The 16,849-nt window shown below is 33.1% G+C and overlaps 2 protein-coding genes across 6 annotated transcripts; both read left to right on the forward strand.

Annotated features, from left to right (window-relative positions):
* The first annotated feature begins 3,619 nt into the window (after positions 1 to 3,619).
* LOC140816945 (dehydrodolichyl diphosphate synthase CPT3-like) lies at positions 3,620 to 5,754 on the forward strand. Of its 5 annotated transcripts, none has more exons than XM_073176460.1 (3): positions 3,628 to 3,765; positions 3,890 to 4,398; positions 4,608 to 5,754. In XM_073176460.1, exon 3 carries the CDS (start codon positions 4,649 to 4,651, stop codon positions 5,519 to 5,521), a length of 873 nt encoding a protein of 290 aa, XP_073032561.1. In that variant the 5' UTR covers positions 3,628 to 3,765; positions 3,890 to 4,398; positions 4,608 to 4,648; the 3' UTR covers positions 5,522 to 5,754. The 5 variants fall into 5 exon arrangements, with proteins under 5 accessions (XP_073032559.1, XP_073032561.1, XP_073032563.1 ...); XM_073176462.1 differs by having other exon boundaries at positions 3,655 to 3,765; positions 4,189 to 4,398; XM_073176458.1 differs by lacking the exon at positions 3,890 to 4,398 and having other exon boundaries at positions 3,620 to 3,765.
* A 5,898-nt stretch (positions 5,755 to 11,652) lies between these two features.
* On the forward strand, positions 11,653 to 15,053 carry LOC140816658 (spermidine synthase 1). Its single transcript, XM_073176050.1, has 9 exons — positions 11,653 to 11,963; positions 12,730 to 12,806; positions 12,929 to 13,051; positions 13,449 to 13,553; positions 13,791 to 13,863; positions 13,976 to 14,047; positions 14,129 to 14,324; positions 14,539 to 14,668; positions 14,761 to 15,053. Exons 1-9 carry the CDS (start codon positions 11,774 to 11,776, stop codon positions 14,824 to 14,826), a joined length of 1,032 nt encoding a protein of 343 aa, XP_073032151.1. The 5' UTR covers positions 11,653 to 11,773; the 3' UTR covers positions 14,827 to 15,053.
* Positions 15,054 to 16,849: the final 1,796 nt, after the last annotated feature.

The following is a 16,849-nucleotide window of genomic DNA, read 5'->3' on the forward strand; positions in this document are numbered from 1 at the left end:
ACCGGATTAGTTGGAGCCAAGTGATTTAATTCATTAAAGGTACAAATCTGACGCCCTATGAATGTTTATTCATAAAATCATACGAGTGTCCAAATATTATTTTGTTTTTCAAAATAAAATAAAAATATTCCAGTCGTGGACCGGATTAGGAGATCGAAGAATGTTCGTAGGGATTTACAACAAGAGCTACATCCGCTAATACCGAAGTAGTTGAAGCCAAGTGAAAATTTCACCGAAGGTACAAAAATTTTCCGACGCCCTATTAATGTTTTGATTTAAATCATACGAGCGCCCAGAGCAAAACATATTTTGATTGTCAAAATAAATAAAAATTTTAAAACTTCCGCTGCGTTTGGGCGTGTAGAAAAACCAGATCCAACAACAACCATGCCGGATTGGCTAGAGAGATGACGACCGCCTTCACTTCTATATTTCCCCTTTTCCCTTCCAGTTCCATTCATCTTATAGCCACCAAAGGATAGTAGCATCAAACGTGTCGAAACAATTAATCCTGCCGTCGTTAATAGTTTGTTTATCATGATCAAAGGACAACAAATCTCTCTAGCAATCTCGGTAATCGTGATCAATGGACAACAAATCTCTATAGCCTTTGGTATCAAATTTGTTTTTAACAGTGGCGATTACGATTTTATCGTAAAAAAAGTATTGACGATAACGCCAATTTGTTACATAAAAATGAATAAATATAAACATTTTTATCATATAAAACTTTGTCGTATTATTAAAATGTGGTGGAATATATTCGTCCAGAACTCGAAAATAACATTAAAAAACTTCTATTTTATATGAATTTACATAAAATATATGTGAAACTTATATATTTAGGATAAAAAAAAACGGAAATGCGACAAGCAACATTTTTGCACACGGCAGGGGCAGATGTAGCGCCTCTTGCCCAGCAGAATTATGGGTTAAAATATTTTTAAATATACAACTCAATATCAAAAATTTATACAGCCGACATATATTTTTACATTTATTATCGGACTTTTTTTAGTGCTTTTTTGTGCCTAATGAATTATAATTTTTTTTTTAGTTTTGTACGTTTTTTATTATTGTAGTTTTTACTTCTAAGTTTTTACTTGTAGCATCACTTTTAATTTATTATTATTTCTCAAAAATAATTTTTTTCTTTTTAATAGTTTTTTATGTTATTAATTATAAATTTACTTGGTGTATGAGATTCTCATGTTTTCAATATGTTAATTTTTTTTATGGACATACTTATTGATTGTGTCTTGAAAACAATCCAAAAAAACAATATTTAGTGAAAATTAGTTCGAATCCTGGTTTCACCAATTTGCCATCACCGATTTAAGAAGTCAGAAGAGTTCTATGATATATTTCATATAATTTTCTAAATAATTTTTAGTTTATCCTAAAATTAAAAAATATAATTTATATTCTCTTTTAATTTGAATAAAATTTTGCCCACAACAAAAAAAATTCTGGTTGCACCCCTGCATAGGAGTGAGCAAAATTTCAGTTAAACCGAATTAACCGACCGAACCGAGCTAATTCGGAAATTCGGTACGATTATTTCGGAAATTCGGTTTTCAAAATAAAAAAATTCGATTATATTGGTTAATTCGGTTCGGTTACGGTTTTCAAAATTTTGAAATCGGTTAACCGAATTAACCGATATAATAAATATTGTTATTTAATAAAAAAAATTTATTTATTAATTTTTATAAATATTTTAATTTTAATTTTAAAATCGATAAAATATGTATTAATTGTATTCAAATAAAACTTATACATTTGTTATATGTGTGATTTTATGTTTTTATGAATTTGTGTAAAGTATAATGTAAAAAAAAATTACATATATAATTAAAGTTAATTCACAATTTTTTTTAAAACTAATCGGCAGACCGAATTAACCGATTTTAATTCGGTTCTCTTTTCATCGGCTATGAAAATTAATTTGGTCGGTTCGGTTATGACTAAATATTTTGGTTCGGTTATGATTAATTCGGTTCGGTCGATAACCGAATTAACCGAATGCTCACCCCTACCCCTGCACATAGCACAACACATGCATTTGGGAAAAAAATAACAGTTAAACATCACTTGGAGTGGAGAATAAAACGTTGATTCTTGTTTTGAACAATACTTGGCTCAATTTCTACAAAGAACTAGTTTCATGTATCATTCTATTATCCAAGTATATTGATATTATATATCTTTCACCGTCTCATCAATTAGTCAAATGATGCCTAAGCGCAACATTTATTCCCCAACAATAATACAATGTAACAGCTAGTTAATTGTCGAATCAACCCATTGATATGCATAGTTGAAAATATGAAAGCTCTTGTGTTCTTATACGTCTTACATCGATTGTATTAAGATATTAAGAGTTGTATATATAGACTTGGATATTCCTCCTTTCTTGAGCTATATTTTGGAGTTGAGTTAGGTCAAAATATTAATCTTAACATGATATCAGAATTCAGACATATCGTTATATGTTAGACTGTCCTATGGACATTTGATAATTTATTTTAAACCTAAAAGCTCATGTTGTTCATTTCTGAACGTGAGCGTTAGATATCTCACATGATTAAATCTTTTGGAGTTACATATATATAAACTCAAATAATCTTCTTTTTGAACTAACTTTTAAGTCAAGTACAAGTATCAATCTTTAACATGTATACCAGAATTTTCGTTTCCCCAAGAACACCTTAGGGGGCTGAACCAAATCCAGTTTTGCCAAATTTATGGGCCCACTGGGACAAGTGTTAATTGGGCTTAGCATTCTTATGAGGCATTGGGCTGTAAACAGTCCATTATATTTTAGGGCAGGACACCAGCCCATGGTCCAATTTAGATTCTTAAAAATACAGTCCCGGCCACTTTGACGAAATAATCTAAATCTCTTCGATACAAAGGAGAGGTTAGGGATGACAATTTTTGCTCTGGGATCGGGACTCTGTGGGGAAACCTTGAAAATAAGACGCTTTCGTGGACACGATATCGGATATCTTATAAGTGTAATATTATTTCAGACTACATAGATATAATGTAACTATCCTCACTATCGATATGATTTGAGCGTATATCCGAGACTTACTTATTCAAATAAACAACTAAATCTATTTAAATAAATTAAAAACTTATAGACTTGAACATGATACCAACAAATTTTAAAACATCCACCTTAACATAAGACGTCAACCTTAACAATAAGCCCAAGTCCTCTCTGTTTGTAGTTGAGTTGAATCTGAACAAAACTGGAGAATCGACTTTTGAGTGGTCAAAAGTAATACTAAAGTAAAAGGCAAAAATTTGTGTGAGACGGTCTCACGGGTCGTATTTTGTGAGACGGATCTTTATTTGGATAATCCATGAAAAAGTATTACTTTTTATGCTAAGAGTATTACTTTTTATTGTAGATATGGGTAGGGTTGACCCGTCTCATGGATTGTGATCCGTGAGACGATCTCACATGAGACCTACTCAAAATAAAATATAGTGATGCGAGAAATCATTTGAAATTGCAAATGCCTTTTTAGGTGAGAATCCACGTTCCCAATTAATTAATTAATTACCATACATGTGTCCTCTGTTGCGAGAGACTCAATCAATTAAAATACGAAGGGTCAATTCAGAATATATTCATGAGCTTCGTTCAAAGCGCAGACGACAGAAAAACGAAAAGTAGAACGAAATCACTGTCGGATTCGTCCATTGCATCAAGTTTTCCTCTCTTTGCCACGCGATTTTCGGAAAACCCAGGTGAATATCTTCTCTTTCTGGATTCGTCCCATATATTTTCTTAGATTCATCTATGTAAGTGTCATTCTTTCAGATAAATCTGTGTAAAGGTTCAACATTTGTGTTTATGTGCTATCCATGCCAGGTGTTATCACTGGATATCTTGGTATGAGTGATCTTAATCTGGATAATTTTGTTATGGAACGTGAATACGATTTTTTTTGTTCTACTTTATGTGATGCACGGATGTCTTGAGTTTTTCCTTCGGGGAGGGTGAAGGTTTTTCTTGGTGAGTTCTTTAATTTGTTGCTATCCTTTATTTATAAATCTTACTCGGTTGATTTGACGTGTGAGCTTGTTAAATTGTGAAGATGTTTGCTGGAGCCTAGAATCTTGATTATTTTATTCTGGAGTATGTGTTTCATTGATTGATCAATTTATCAGGAAAAAAGTTGATAACTTTGTGAATTAAGGATTATTTTTTCGAGTGAATTTGTTACCAAAAATCTCAAGATTCTTGCTAAAGTAAGCGACAGCTATCTTCCCCTGCTGGTTTCATTCCTTTGATCCTAGAAAGTGAAATGCATTGGTTGACAAATGAAGAACACACCCCGGTGCGACCGAAAGTAATCTGCTGTTGTGGAGCCTGAAATGGTGTGTAGAGGAGCAAAATTTATGTAGAAAACTTTTCGAATTTGAACTAATGTTCATATATTGAAAAAAAGACATGTATACCAGCAAGATGAAGGAGGAGGGGACCGCCCCCTCCAGCCACCACTTTGCTCTTCCACAGGCCTAAATCATTATTTATGAGCTCAGAACAACATGGATAGTGGATAATATGATTTTTTTGTTGTTATCAGGCTAATTTCATCAAAGGTTTGTCACACTTCATTTAGTGTTTATGGAGAGCAAGATTTGTAATCTAGCAACTCAATTCTTTGAAGATTTGAAAAGCTTTCTGCGCAGATGTTTATTTTTCATTCTATCTGTTGGACCTATGCCAAAGCATATTGCATTTATCATGGATGGTAATCGGAGATATGCAAAGAAGCAAAATTTAGAAGAAGGGGCCGGCCATAAGGAGGGGTATTCCGCTCTTATGAACATGCTAAGATATTGTTACGAGTTTGAGGTGAAATACGTGACTGTTTATGCTTTTAGCATAGAAAATTTCAAAAGAAGGCCTGAAGAAGTTCAATCCACTATGCAGTTGATTCAAGAAAAGATTGAATCGTTAATTGAGGGGGAGTATGTACTTAGCCAATACGGAGTGAGGGTGTATGTTATTGGAAATTTTGAACTATTGAGCAATTCTGTCAAGTTGGCAGCCAAAAGGGCTATGGACGCCACTGCTGATAATTCAAAAGCTGTGTTATCAATTTGCATCGCCTATACGTCAACAGATGAGATAATCCATGCCATTGAAAAAACTTGCGAAGAAAAATCAGAAGAGTTCAGAGTCCTTGACAGTAGTGGTGCCGGATATGGTTTAATTGGACTAAGATGTAATGGGAAAAATAAAGGCAAGTCTCTCATCGATGTGGAAGATATCGAGAAACATATGCGTATGGCTGTTGCGCCTGATCCTGATATCATAATACGTACTTCAGGCGAGACCCGTTTAAGCAATTTCCTTCTATGGCAAAGTGCATCATCCCTTCTGTACTCCCCCAACGAACTTTGGCCAGAGATTGGACTTCGGCATTTGGTGCAAGCAATTTTGGCTTTCCAAAGAAACTTTTCTTATTTGAAAATGAGACGGGAACAAAATTAAATTCACACGAGGGGCGTTTCTTTCTTAACTATAAAGTCCATAGAAGGTTCAGGACTTCTTTTAACAGTCTGCTTGTCCCTGGTACACACGGACCATTTACTTTCTGTGTAGAAGCATGAGGTATTTGTTATGCGTGCAACGTGCAACGTAATTGAGAAGTTTACGTCTTGTATTTTAAAGCTGTTGATATTGTTTTTAGTTTTCTTGTTCTAATGAGAAAGGTGATATCGTAATTTTGGTGCCGTATTTGAACTATGTGGTTAATTCTGGGCAACTGAGTGTTGGTCATGTTGTTTACTGGATATTTTACTGTATAATACAGTTTGTCTTTTTATTGAATGGAAAACCAATCCATTTGGTAATGGTGAAACGATGCAAACTACATCTGGGATTGTATTGTGAATAAATAGAAGAATGTGGAGACTTAGATTAAGGCTACGTTATTGTTTTCACTGGAGCTTTCTCAGATTAAAGCATAGGTTGAAATGATGTGTATTGATACGTCTTCTCGTTTTCATTTGGTCTTCAAAAAATTTGCAGTTTCTGCAAAGTAGGTACTGTTTCAATCCCACTTTCAAGTTGGTTTGCCTAAGCGTTGAAAGCTTAATTCCCCTGAAACTTGCTGCATCCGTAAAAACATGAAGCGAAGTGTTGGTTTTGCAGCCTAGATTTGGCCGGTAATGTCCTCAGTCCTCACCTCAAGGATGCGATTGTTCTGTAATATTTCAGTTTTCTATGAAACGCACATAAGCACCCGTTGGCATTTGAACTTGGTCGAACTCTGTAGATTTTTTACAGGATGATGAGTCGGCCTGCCATTTTTCACCTCGGATTACTGGAGCATATATTTTTTATCCTATTATATTTTTAATATTTGTTTTTCTTTCTTCATTGACTAGCACTAATGAAAAGAAATGTTTAGATGGTAGTAATTGACTTATACCTTCTTTATTTTTATATATAATGAGTATTTTTTATATATAAATCTTTGAACCTTTTATTGATGTAGTTCGTCAAGTACATAAGATTTCAGCAAAAAAAAAAATCCCACCGTCCCAAGAAGTGGGATTTGGGGACAAAAGTTTTTTAGCAAGATTATGTGCAACTATGTTTAACATGGACAAGGCTAGTTCGCTCAAGTTCGTCAAGTAGTTACGAAACTTCAGAAACTAGGATACCAGTGTAGCTTAAATTTTCACTTGGGTTTGTGAGTGCTTGTACCGCAAATAGAGAATCTAATGCGATTTGTATAGGAACACAATGCCGTTCTTTAGCTATCTTCAGACCTTCTCGGATTGCCGTTAGTTCCCCGTCAACCACAGACTGTGGTTTGGCTATACTCTGACCGAATGCAACAACCCCTACTCTGTCTCTAGTCTTTGGTTTTGGAAAAGTCGTTTGTGGAGCCTTATTTTGATTCATAGATTTTAGGTACTCTTCCAGACATTCTATGTCTGAAACCTTGCTGGCTACGTGATATCCTATTCCTGCATGAATTTTTTTTTCGTCTTTCCTTCCACGTCGCCCACGTCTGTATAATAGATTCTTCACATTCAGCTTTTGTAAATGATTCCCGTAGCCAGCCACATAGGTCCGGCATCGCTGTACCGTTTTTTTTTTCAGCATTTGTTAGAACTTTGTGGCTTCCAAAGGTGGACAGTGGCTGGACAGAACGATAATGAATGGATAGTTATATCCCTGGCATGGCCTCACAATTGACATCCCTCATCTCTACTGGTACATGATGTCTGGATAAATTAACGGCCGCGGGTATGATATCATGAGATACACACCAAAAGAATATCTTTATTTTAGGTTGTAGATTAAGGGACAACCACCATTTCCACAACTACATAACCCCTTCTCATAACAGTTATTCGGTGGCTCAGAAAACCCAGTTTCCTTCTTGTACCTGCTTCGGACCGAATATTTACATTTGACCTTAAAGAACCAATAAATTCTGTCTTGTTCTTGGGTGCTTGGGAGTGGGATCCTCTGTATTTCCGCGCTCAAGAAACCGATTATTCAAGATACTAGCATCCCACTGTCCATTAGTAATCAATGTTTGCACTCGACCATTATCACCTTCAGGTATGTTCAATGCGAGGTCCTTTCGGAAGGTTGGGATCCACCGGTCATCATATATTCTTATTTGTTTCCCATCACCAACTCTCCGATACAAACCATCTTTAATAAGCTCTATGCTCCATAATATCGATCTCCATACATATGAAGGGTTATGGCCCAATCTAGCATCCATTAGAGACTGATGTCTAAGATAACATCTTTTTAAGATAACATCTTTTTAGACTCTAGTATCCTAGCAACTAGTGAGTCGGGATTGTGAATTATCCTCCATTGTTCGGTCTCCAGAGACCGATGCAACACAATCAGTCTCTAAGTTAGTGAACTCGATTAGTTGAAAATAATAATATTCTTTTATTTTTATTTTTTACAAAGTAAATAAAATTTAAAGAATATTCTTTTATAGATTAACATTTCGTAAAATGGCTGGAGAATGAAATAATTTCTTTTTTTTTTTATGCGTGTGTTCAAAAATATTAGAGAATGAAATAATATTTTTTATGCATATATGTGTCACGATCTATTAGTATATATAAAAGTTCCTACCGCGAAGAGTGTACATAGAGATATTTTGTGGTTCTCAACCTCAAATTATCTCGTGTTTACTGTATTTATTTATATATGCTGCATTTACGTTATAAGTTCTGACTTCCGAGCAATCCAAACTCATAAACTTTAGATAAATTTTGAAATTTGGTAGACCCTCCGAATTTTAAATAATAATTTTCCATTGCCAGCATTTTTTTTAAAAAGAAATACTTACAAATTTGGAATTCTTTTGTGCCATTAATGATTAAGCGGCTCAACCCCGACTTGAAGGGTCTTATGGTCTTTGTCTATTGGGCTCGTAGTCCAGTAAAAATCTAATTATCTAATATTTTAAAATCGCTTAAATTTAAATCTTTTAAAAATAGAATAATTTTATAAAAAATAAAACAATTATCTATATCAAAAAAAAAAATTGTAAGACGATTTTATGAAATTTTTTATGATATATATATAACTTTTTGTGAGATGATTATGAGATAGATATTTTATTTGGATTACTTATGAAAAATATTATTTTTTATGTTAAAATTATTACTTATTATTGTAAATATAGACAAGATTGATTTGTCTCAAATAATAAAAATATGTGATATCGTTACACAAAATGACCTAATTTTTATTGTTGTTTTATTCAGTGGGTCCTCGAATACATTCCAATACTATACATCAATGCAAGAGTACATAGATTATCAATTTATCATAAATTTTTAAACCCATAGGATGCTCCAATTTAAAACTTCAATTCTCGTGCGAACTAAACTAATCTTTATTTCGAGAAAAGAGAACATGGATGAGAAGTTAGTGTATTAATAGCGAATAATAGGTATCTTGTGAGATGGTCTTACGAATCTTTATCTGTGAGAGAGTTAATATTACCGATATTTACCATAAAAAGTAATACTCTTAGCATAAAAAATAATATTATTTCATGAATTACCCAAATAAGATATGTGTCTCACAAAATACAATATGTGAGATCTTCTTAAACAAGTTAGCGAATTTGATTTTTTGATTAAAGAGTTGATGTCTCCCAGATTCGTCGTATTATAATTTTTATTTTTCGATATTTTAGAGAAAAATGCGTTGATAAAACTATTTAATTTTTTAATAAGATACCAGCATGATCACATTTATTTTAATTATTTAGAATATTTCATAAGTTAATTCAAGAGTTCTTTTAAGTCTTGAGACCTAAATATCATATCTGATATAATTCTAATCTATATAATTAAATTAAATTAAATAAATGTGGCCAATAGGCAGTGTCCGAGCAACATTTATTAGTGGTCCGGGTAGCTCAATTTAAATGAACTTTATATTAGTTAACATAGATTAATTTAAAATATTAAAAAAATTAATATTTAAAATCTTAATTCAAAATAGGGCTGTAAACGAATCGAATCGAATTTTAAGAAATTTTCAGTACTCGAGCTCGAATCCGAATAAATATATTCGAAGCTCGATTCGAAACTCGAACTTTTATTATTTTCGATTCGAACTGCAGCTCGAGTTTGAATTCGATTCGAACTTAATAATATTATATTAGATATATATGTACTTAATAATATTATATACATATACTTAATAATATTTTATTTATTTTTTAAATATAATGCTAAGGTTCGCGAACAATCGAACAATATAATTTTAGCTCGAATTCGATTCGAAAAATATTCGAATATGTTTGAGTTCGGCTCGAATTCGATAATTTCAAATTCGAACCAAATATTATTCGAAACGGCTCAAAAAACTCATAAATATATTTAATTCGTTTACATCTCTAATTCAAAAACATGGCCTATTTCTCCCTCTGCACGTTGGTGAAAAGAGTTTGCTTTTCCCAATCCCTATCTCTGCCTTTTTTATTTCACATGCCCTCTGAAATTAATAACGATGCAATCATTATTTTCGTCAACTAATAATAACAAAATCATTATTATGTGTGTTGCAAATATTAATTAATTGTGCACTTACGTACTTGTTGGGTTTTTTTATTAAAAAAAATTATCTTTAATTTTTGGAAAATAAACAGTCAGGTACAATTTAGAGATTATATTACAATTAAATAATATTATATATGGTTTTAATTAGATTTACTATTTATTTATTAAAATAAATATTAAATATGATGACTTTAGGTATTTTAAATTAGCAAAATTTGTCTGATACGGTATCATAAGTCATATTTTGTGAGACGGATATTTTATTTGGGTCATCCATGAAAAAATGTTACTTTTTATGCTAAGAATATTACTTTTATTGTGAATATCGGTATGATTGACCCGTCTCATAGATAAAGATTTGTGAGGCCGTCTCACAAGAGAAATACTCTTTAAATTTATGATGGTTTTATAATAATTTGTTTTATTGTGAATGATATATGATGGTTTAAATTAAATTAGAATAGGATAAATCTTAGGTTGTCTTTGGATGATAAGATTTGGATTTATCATATAGAAGGATTTGAAATGAATGGATTTCAAATAACAAGGTCAGCTAGTGCAATTGAAATTGAAGAAAAAAAAATATTTGAACATTAGAGATTTCAAATTCTTTAAGAGTGAGTCTCATGTGAGACCGTATCACGGATCTTAATCCGTGAAATGGGTCAACTCTACCCATATTCACAATAAAAAGTAATACTTTTAGCATAAAAAGTAATATTTTTTCATGGATGACCTAAATAAGATATCCGTCTCACAAATACAACCCATGAGACCGTCTCACACAAGTTTTTGACATTCTTTAATTTAATTTTTAGTCAACTTGATTTAATAAATTTCAAATTGGAATTTGAAATAAAAGTTTACTCAAGTTGTGTTTGTATGAAAAATTAGGATCTATCGATTTTTGTGAGAATTTGAAATATATTGCAATAGTTAATAAATAAGTAAAAAAATTGCAAGAATGCGGACTTAAAATTTATGGATTTTTATAACACCCAAAAGAAACGAGATTCCAAATCAATTGATGAATAGAAATGCGACCATAAATTCTTCTATCTTTGAAAAGCAAAATTTAAAAATAAATATTGCTTGTTTTTAAAGATTAAGTTAATATGCGTATATTAATAAAATCTAAAATAAAATGTTATTAAATATAGAAACTAACATAAATATTTAAGACAATCCAAAGAATTAATTAATAGAAGTATGTTAGTAAAAACTAATATAAAACGATATTAACTATATATTTGATGGCAAAAACTTGTGTGAAACGGTTTCACGGGTCGTATTTTGTGATACAGATATCTTATTTGGGTCATCCATGAAAAAATATTACTTTTTATGCTAAGAATATTATTATTTTTTTATTATGAATATCAGTAGAGTTGATCCGTCTCACTCATCTCACAAAAGATCTATTCATATTTTTTAGTATTAAATATTTTTTATAGAAATATGAAGAGCAAAATCTTGTCCAATAATTACGGGTAGGATATGTTAAAAAAATATCAATAATAATATAATAATATAAAGCGGCAAAATGATAGGGAATTTGAGAGGTGTCGTCCCAAACGCAATCACGTGTTGAGGAGGTGCGTATAAGGGGTTGTTTGGCGTGGACAATCTACTTGCAGATAGAGACCGCGTAACCTAACCATATACCCATATACTCATGCCAGAAGGGGTTCAATCTGCCACTGATTTACCGCTCAAGAGGCCGCGCGAGGTAGAGAACCAGGGACCGAACAGCTGTTCTACTATGGAAGTCAACCACAGCGGCGACGGTGCAGCGGAGAACTTGCCCGAGTGCATCTCTGCAGTCATTCCTGGATGGTTCTCCGAGATTAGCCCAATGTGGCCTGGCGAGTTTTTGTGAAATTCTGTTTACCTGAACTGAAGTTGTTTATTTGTGTGGATCTGTGTTTGTTTCTTCATTTATGTTATCTATATATGTGTGTTGTTGTTTAACTTTCCCCGTGTTTTTACTTATCTGTTCGAGGTGATGGATCAAGAAAAATTGGAATGAAACAGAGTTTTTCATTTAAGAAAAAAACGGAGTGTAACTTGATTATTGATGTAAAGGGATTTTTATATGAAATTGGAGTTTTTGTACGGTCTTCGAATGGGAGGTTTTAATTTAGTTGATGAAATCATGCATATAATGTGGTTTTAAGTATGTATTCGAGCTTTGCACAATCAAGAGAATATTGTAGACTTAGATGCCTTTCTGTTTCTCTCTCTTCTCTACCCTTGGATTGATTAATTCGATCACTTTTTTTTTACCGTTTTATGGCTCCTGCCTAACACTTTGCCTCTTGTCGGCAATTGTTCCTTACAACGGTGAGTTTAAAGTATATACATTCTCTCAGTCCCATTTCTCCTCCCGTCTACTTTGTCCTGAATTTATTACATACCTTATGAATTCATTTTTTCCACTCATTGAGTGAATGATGAATTCTTTTGAATATCCGAAATGTAGCATTTTCCTTTCAACAATAATGAAAATGAGAAGTAGGCTCGTAAGTCGCGGAATAATATTGATTTCTCTTTCTTGGTATGTTCAGCTCCGAACTTGTGTGGTTTTCCCTAGTTCTGATTCTCAATTGAGTAGTGTTGGAATTAATGCAGGAGAAGCACACTCTTTAAAGGTAGAAAAAATATTATTCCAGGGAAAATCTGACTATCAGAATGTGTTGGTTTTTCAGGTTTGTGATGCTCCGTGTAGTAAAAAACACTTAACATTGGTTTGATTCTAGAATTAGTTCGATTTTTCAATTAGTGTCAGTTGATGCATGAATCGTGAATCCTTGTTTATTTTTTTTTTCAGTCATCAACTTATGGAAAAGTTCTTGTCTTGGATGGTGTAATTCAACTCACAGAGAGGGATGAATGTGCTTATCAAGAAATGATTGTCCATCTTCCACTTTGCTCATTACCAAATCCAAAAAAGGTATTTGCTTTCTAGTAAGTTTTTGATCTCCCGTAGAAGTATCTAAGATTCTAAGTGGTTGTCAATCTTTGAGGTTTAGGTAAGGATCAGTACAGTTTCAGATTACAGAGATGTAAGTGTCATACTCGGGTGTAGAACTTCACATATGTGCTAAACTTAACATAGAAAAATAATTTTGTAGAAAAAATGTCATATTTGTCTCCAAGTATTGGTGGGTAGCCAAAAAATTACAATAGCTTACACAATAAATGATAAATGCTTTACATTTATCCAATCTTCGATGACAATTCAAATTGCTTGACTTAAGATTATATTTCTAAAGGGATCATTCCTAACCAGGAAAAATGATTCTGTACTTCACTGTCATCAATTCATTGTCTGTACTGCTCTGTTTTAGGTTCTTGTAATTGGAGGAGGAGATGGCGGCGTCTTGCGAGAAGTGTCTCGTCATTCCTCTGTTGAGAAGATTGACATCTGCGAGATTGATAAGATGGTAGTTGATGTAAGTTATTCATATATTTTCACTTCCTTACATATGTTTATATTTTCAGCTTTTAATGTTTGGGTTTTTAGTTTTCTCTGTTATCCGATGCGGAGTACATGGATAAGTGTCTTTTATCTGCAAATTCTGCTTACGATCCACAATTACTCTGTCCTTGCCTGAGTTTTTGTTAACAAATTTCAGAAGTTAGAACATAGTTATTTGGCTAATTTAAGATAATCAACCGATATATCCCAGGTTTCTAAACAATTTTTCCCCAGTGTGTCTGTCGGCTTTGATGATCCCCGTGTGAACCTGCACATTGGAGACGGTATAGTCAGCTATGACTTCCATTCACTTTTTCTTACCCTCCATTTATTTTTATGCATCCCCTCTCAATGCATTGAATTATTACATCAGCGGGTTTGCTTCAATCTCTGCAGGAGTTGCATTTCTCAAGGCTGTGCCACAAGGAACTTATGATGCAATCATAGTGGATTCTTCAGACCCAGTAGGTATGTATGTCTTCAGGAAAATTGTTCTCAAGAACTTAAAAAGGTTGCACAAGTTTAATTAACTTTTAACTTTACACTCAGGCCCTGCAAAAGAGTTGTTTGAAAAGCCTTTCTTTGAGTCAGTGGCAAAGGCTCTTCGCCCAGGAGGAGTCGTTTGTACTCAAGCTGAAAGCATATGGCTTCACATGCACATTATTGAAGATATTGTTTCCAATTGTCGCCAAATTTTCAAGGGCTCTGTCAATTACGCTTGGACCACGGTACCAACATACCCAAGGCATACTCTCTCTCTCTCTCATTTGAATTCACATAAATCATGATTCGTTTTCCTCTCTTTTACGCTCTTCCTGATATATCTCTACACTTACGTGAACGTAGATCTCAAACCAAAATTCTCAGTATTATTATGAATAACTGTTCTTTTGGTGAGCATCTGTTTGCTTGTACGTTAAACTAACCACTCTGCATATTTTCGGACAATTTCTTTTTAGTGGTGTTATGGGATTCATGCTTTGCGCGACCGAAGGTCCCTCAGTTGATTTCAAGAAACCAATCAATCCAATCGATGCAGATATTAGTCATGTCAAAACAAATGGACCTTTGAAATTCTACAACTCTGAGGTACTAGTTTTGCACATATTGCTTTCCCTTTCTACTTGATATGTTCTCCATTGTTTCACCAGTGAATAAGTTCTGCTCTTTCTCCTACTCAGATCCATTCTGCAGCTTTCTGTTTACCCTCGTTTGCCCGGAAGGTGATTGATGCAAAAGTGAATTGACTTTTGTGGAGCAAAATAGAGGCGTAGGCACTACCCTGTTGCTTAGTTTTTTATAAAGAAAAACATATATGGTCCTTGAAGCAGTCCTTTTTTTAAGGAAAATGATCATGTGGGGCAGTTTTGTGATTGTGTATCCATCCTGTTTTAAAATGTGGCAGTTGAATAATACGTGTAACTGAGTTTTTGGACTTCTCTACTTATTTTCTTAGGTTTGGTACTTTGGTTGATTGTGGCTTTGTCTGCAATACTATTTCTATATTTATAATAAAAAAATCGTCACATACAACAAATCGTCACATGAAACATTTGGCTTCAATGTGGATGAATTAGCCATATAGTTTCTCATGTGAATCTAATATCTATGTATATCGGGTTGATTCGATTTCGATCCTAGCCTTAGGGGTTGTCATATATATGATGAGCTACGTCTCATTTTTAGGATCCTTCCGGTTGTCATATACGAAGAGCTACATCCCATGTTCAAGTTCAATTACTTGAAATTCTCATGTGGCTCATTTTATGACATTAGTTCTCAAAGGTGAGTCCCGAGTAAAATAGTATTTATGGATGATTCGCCAAGTTTTAACAAAAATTTGTTCCACATTGTCCATTTTACCGACAGTGGTATGATGATAATAAACCATGTACCCATGATTTACCTCCTCTCACAATCCTGTTGGGTTGGGGGTGAGGGGCGCTTAAGATGAACAATTTCACTTTTTGGAGCAATAATAAACCATGTACGTAAGTGGTATTGTACGAAATATTACAAGATATGATGAATAATCACACCCATCTGACGTGATATATTAGCTGGAAGATAATGTCTAAGGCGGACTTCTAGGGGAATTTTCGGGCAACATTGGATGATACGTGATTATGTAGCCTTCCTTAAAACCAAATTTAGCTTAAAAATATGACGAGCAAAGACTAATTTTGGTCTAAAAAACTTTTTTATTTACAAAAAAAGGTGAAGATGAAATCACATTTGGAGCTACCCACAAGCTTTCCATATTCTGCCATTTTTAGATTTACAAATTTAGTTAACTTTATATGCTCAATTTGAATATGACTTGAAAAGGATGGGATTGATACTAATTTGTATTTTTCGTCTCCAAAAAGAAATACTGATTTTCAAACAAAAATTTGTGCCCAAATGTTGATAATTGCCCATGACTAAACTGATAAAAATAAGGTATTCATTTACAGCCGGACAGCTCAAGGACATTTCACAGTCAAACGTTACCATATTCCGGATTATGTATGACCTTCTAAATGTAAGAAAATTTTCTGTGACAGCTGTATCTAAAACAGGAAAGAAAGAAAGAAAATATGCATCAAGCCATTTATTTCAATGCTGGCTGTAGTTATTTTCACACTCACCTAACCTATATTTTCTAAATTATGTGTATTGGATTCAAATAAATTTTTGTTTCTAAAAATATATTTATACTTGATGATTGGGCAAGTATACATAATGCTTGTTCCGTCGTCTATTGGGGATTTAGTCCTATGATTTTTCTAACGTCCCAAATTCGACAATTATCCTTATTGTGTCAATATGGATCTTTTCAGCTTTGCTTATATGGTCACTCACATGGAAAATTTTCACTATACCCGCACATAATTGTCTTAAGTTGTTTAACTTTGAAATTTTTAAGTGATGAACTTCCGTAAAAATATACAGCTCGACAACGAGACAAGTTTGACCAAACGCGAAGCTCGCCCCGCTAAAAAAAGTCTAGACCTGCGACCCACCCCGTCAAGTTTTTGGACCCCCGATATTGTTATTATTATTATTACTACTATATTTATCAATATATACACATACACATTATTGTTTTAATTATTATATATATTATATACTGTTTTGAATGTTGAAAAATATATTTAAAATGTGTGTATTGAATATTTGAATGTTGAATATTTGAATGTTGAAAATAAGAGTTGTAAATATTGAAAATTAGTGTGTGATGATGTAGGTAATGATGTATTTTATTTTTGGATTATTTGTAAAGATTTC

The sequence above is a fragment of the Primulina eburnea genome, chromosome 16 (assembly GCF_022965805.1).
Source record: "Primulina eburnea isolate SZY01 chromosome 16, ASM2296580v1, whole genome shotgun sequence".
Taxonomy (NCBI): domain Eukaryota; kingdom Viridiplantae; phylum Streptophyta; class Magnoliopsida; order Lamiales; family Gesneriaceae; genus Primulina; species Primulina eburnea.

Bases quoted from the DNA above. Each gene is read 5' to 3' on its own strand.
- LOC140816945 (XM_073176458.1), top strand. From the start codon at position 4,649: ATGGAGAGCAAGATTTGTAATCTAGCAACTCAATTCTTTGAAGATTTG.
- LOC140816658 (XM_073176050.1), top strand. From the start codon at position 11,774: ATGCCAGAAGGGGTTCAATCTGCCACTGATTTACCGCTCAAGAGGCCG. The intron at 13,864-13,975 runs GTATAGTCAGCT...CAATCTCTGCAG, and splicing joins GAACCTGCACATTGGAGACG to GAGTTGCATTTCTCAAGGCT. The intron at 14,048-14,128 runs GTATGTATGTCT...CTTTACACTCAG, and splicing joins GGATTCTTCAGACCCAGTAG to GCCCTGCAAAAGAGTTGTTT.